This window comes from Cyprinodon variegatus, unplaced genomic scaffold, assembly GCF_000732505.1.
Source record: "Cyprinodon variegatus isolate N-32 unplaced genomic scaffold, C_variegatus-1.0 Scaffold543, whole genome shotgun sequence".
Lineage (NCBI taxonomy): Eukaryota > Metazoa > Chordata > Actinopteri > Cyprinodontiformes > Cyprinodontidae > Cyprinodon > Cyprinodon variegatus.
The window spans coordinates 313590-317564 of NW_015150996.1; the positions used below are offsets into that span (position 1 = coordinate 313590).

The 3975-nt window shown below is 45.2% G+C and overlaps 1 protein-coding gene across 4 annotated transcripts in view; it reads left to right on the forward strand.

Moving 5' to 3' along the window:
* Positions 1–266: 266 nt before the first annotated feature.
* Positions 267–3975, forward strand: part of LOC107095392 (protein cornichon homolog 3-like) — a 119539-nt gene continuing 115830 nt past the window's right edge. For 2 of the 4 annotated variants that reach the window (XR_001481739.1, XM_015391469.1), the window contains exon 1: positions 269–878. Coding sequence is in view for 3 of the 4 variants with exons in the window: in XM_015391469.1 (XP_015246955.1) it covers positions 741–878 (138 nt within the window). In the remaining variant the exon portion in view is untranslated. Of the gene's footprint in view, positions 879–3975 lie in introns of all 4 variants that reach the window. The other 2 variants (XM_015391471.1, XM_015391470.1) reach the window with 2 other exon arrangements.

Sequence of the window (3975 nt, forward strand, 5' to 3'; positions counted from 1 at the left end):
AAAGCTAGCACCTGGATGTAAATGTTGATGAGCAATCTGTCAGCTCGTCTTCTGAATTTTATTAACTTAATTGCTTTCAATCCCTGAGATCAAATGACGCGACGGCATTAAGGCGCAGGCCTGCAAGTCATTACCCAGGGGGGAAATACACATCCACACACACAAAATCAGCTTCTTAATTGCAGGTTTCAAAAAGCTCTCCCGCACGCTCCAACGCGCGCGCGGAGCGCGTGCTTCTCTTTCATCTCCACCTGTTCACAGCTCTGCCCGCGCGCTTCGCTCCCTGCCGCTGCTGGTCATGGCTGCGCGCGCGTGAGGAAAATCGAAAGAGAGAGAGCTGAGCCTTTTACGCACAAAGTGCCGCGGAGTAGCCTCATATGACACCGCTGCAGCTCAGCGCAGGCTTCGGCTGGCCGCCCTCAGCCGCTGCTCAATGAAGGGATTATCCGCTCCCTCGCCTCATTTCGCAGATGCTTTTGCACGGATGCTCCCCCCCTCCATCAACCGTCCCTGTCAGTGACTCCATGTTCACCTCGCCAGGACTGCGGACGCTCACAGTCTATGATGCTGAGGGGGCTGATCTGAACGCATCTTGGGAATCAGTGGAGGCGCAGCTGGCCGTCTGGAGAAGTCTTTACGCCCGGATCGGGTTGAACACTGTGGGGCGTGAAGTCATGGTGTCCACGGCGCCGTGAGAACTTTACCTCCCCTCTTTCTCCCCTCCTGGCTTTTGGTTTTAGATGTTCATCATTGGGGTCGTGCTTCCTCGGGAAATTCTCCACCCGATTTCCCCTTCAATTATGTTTACTTTTGCTGCTTTCTGCTACATGCTGTCTCTGGTCCTCTGTGTTTCCCTTATCTTCTTCGCAATATGGCATGTAAGTATCATCAGACCGTGCTTGTTTTTCTTTTTTCCTACAGTGTTTTGTGATCGGAAGATGCGCAGGTGTGCCTCAGTCACCTGAAAAGCAGATGTTTCCTTCTGGATCAGACAGTTGCGCACCTGTATTACCCACAGACATCACCGTGGATCAGTATTACATCACAGTCCTCCTCACCTATGGCCACTTTATTTTGCCCCAGTTAGAGATTCCTGCATGGCTGCTGTCTGCCAGATCAATTACACAGCCTTCATCTGAGATCAATTAGGGAGTCTTGTAAAGGTTTATCTCCTCTCCTCACACTCCTGCTGCCTTTAATCATGCCCTAGCTATGCAGCACATCATCATCACTCACTGCAATATGATATCTGAATAATTTGAGCAACATCTCTATCATGCAGAGACTTATGTAAAGACAGATTTGGGTCAGAGTCTGCCCTTTATGAGGAAGGAACACCAGGCCTGATACACTTGAGGTGACCGATCCCCCAGCAGTCTCCACTAATTGTTCTGCATAACTGTGTATTTACCCAGGGTCCATGGAGGTGTCTGCTTACAAAGCTGTAATAACACTTAACAAAGCGACAGAGATGGCAAAACTGGAACTAATTATGCACAAAACTGCAGACCAGGCCAGAAAGAGGCTAAAACACCTTAACATGCTCCCTGATGTATAAAACAGGGCTGAAACAGATCAGAGTTGAATCATTATTCTCTGGTCTCAGCAGGGTTTCACATCGCACCCTGTTTTATTTTTCCATTCTGCTTGAGATGACAGAAAGAACGGAAAGATCTTCCTTCCCTACTTGCAGACACAGAGCATCATAAGCTGGGGGCTCCATTCTGCGAGGAGACATAATTAGGAAGAGGCTTTGCAGTGTGTGGAGCAGCACGAGCCAAGTGTGCACGTTAACACCAGCCACCTGCCAAAAATACTCCTGAAATTAGGCTCCAACTCTCTGTTTTCCATTCTGGCAGGAAACCCTTGCCTTTTCTTCATTTTACTTCAACATCTCATCTGAATCAAAGATTTGAGAAATGAAGGGAGATGAGGAAAACCCAAACTGATTCCAGCTCCCGCTTGGCCTCTTGGATGGTGAGGTTACTTTTTTTGGGAGGGCATCCCGAGCGGCAGTGCATTGCTAAAAAGAGCAAGCATGCTGAGTCAAACTGCCCAGAGCAAAACATTAGGCTCTGAATTTGATGAAAGTAAAAGAAGAACTGAGCAACAGAGCAGAGCATACTTAAGAAAACAGGACCAAGAAATGAACAGCCCTGACTGAAGCTCATTAGAAATTCTGCCAGCTGCTGGTATGAGTTCTGAAGCCATGGGTGACAAATGGCCTCACAAAGAAGGACATCCATCATTAAAGGATCATATAAATCAGCTTCCATAGTTCGGATGTAATTAGCTGCATGAATCAGTCTGATCTTGGAGCTTTGCTGTAATACTGCTTTAAAGCTACAGTGTGTAATAATTACAGGGATATACAGTCAGAAATGTAATATATTATACATAACTATGTTATTTATCATCATCTACGAGCTCAGCCTCTTAACCTTAATATTTGCGTTGCCTTAGAATTCGTTATTTATAATTACATAGGAGCGGGTCTCGCAGCCATGGAGGCAGACATCTTTGCGCTACGGCAGCGCAGAGCCAACAAACTAGCGATTGCGAGATCGCCAAAACGCCAAAACCTCATCACTTGAGAAGGTAGGTGATGCGGACGTCGTGGAAGACATTTTGTCCCGTAACGCTCGCCGTACTGTTGGGGGGGAGAAGCGGTGGGGGGGAGATGTTCATGTTGCTGCAGTCTGCAGTCTGACCGCTAGATGTCGCTAAAAGTTACACACTGTAGCTTTAAAGATTCCAGATACGGTTTGTAAAGCTTTAGGCTCAGAACAATCATCCATCTCTAAATAGGATATAATCATCAGCATTAATAGTAGCAGGGTGCACCAAGTGTCTATGTAGCTTCAAGAGTATGTCACAGTGATGGGAGGCAGGTCAGTGCAGTGATTTAACTCCTGCTTTCTCTTTGGTTTACACCAAAAATTTTATTTTTAAATACTTGTCAAAAAAAGGTAATTTATTTAATTCCTTTCTACCATCCCACCCCTGCAATTAATCTGGTTCCTCCTTAGGGATGCTATGAAACAGCGTAGAATCACCGTTTTAATAATCTTAATTGTACAAGCTGTCTACATGAGGGGTGAGGTTGCTTGAGGAACCGAATGCAGAGATGATTTAGGCCGAGATGAGTTCTTGTTAGTTTGATAAAGCAAAATCCAAAAATCCAAATACAAAATACAAGCACCAAAAATCAGCAAACGTCAGGGAAAAACTCAAACGGGGGAGCCAGAGCTGAGGAAGCAACAAGGAACCAGCATGACTGAACATGAGGTGTATAAATGGGAGACTAAACTTAGACCAGGCTAATCAGCATTCATGGAGCAGGTGTGGATGGAAGAGACCAGAAGGGAACTAGGGAGGGCAACCGAAGACTGCTTAAACTTACATAAACTGGAAAATAAACTGAAGTTAAACAAAACAGAATAACTGAAAAACAAAAACAAAAAATTCCCAGAAGAGTAGAACCATAACATAAGCATTTTTTAGCTTTTAGTAAAGATAAAATTGCACAAACTAAAGAATAAATGGGTCAGACCTCTGAGTCCTGATTGCTGAGTTGTTTGACCCTGTAGTGTTTTTTTTTTTTTTTATTATTAGGGCTGCAACAACGAATCGATAAAATCGATAAAAATCAACTTTTAAAAGCATTGGCAACGAATTTCATCATTGATTAGTTGTGTTGCGCGATTAATGCGTCATCCGCCGCCGCCGTCATCACTGCCACTTGACTGAAACGGGGGAAGAAGAAAAAAATACGGCAGAGCGAGCCAGCGCCACAGGTGAGCAAAGGCTGTTTTCAAAAGGCAGTAACGTCAACTGTTCTAACGCAAACTGCGTCTCAATTCGCAGACAGCGAAAAAAGTCGTAACATGCAACTTTTGTAAAAACAAATGAACATGGCAGGGAAGCACCACTGTTATGATGCAGCACCTGAAAAGAAAACACGTTGGAGCCTTC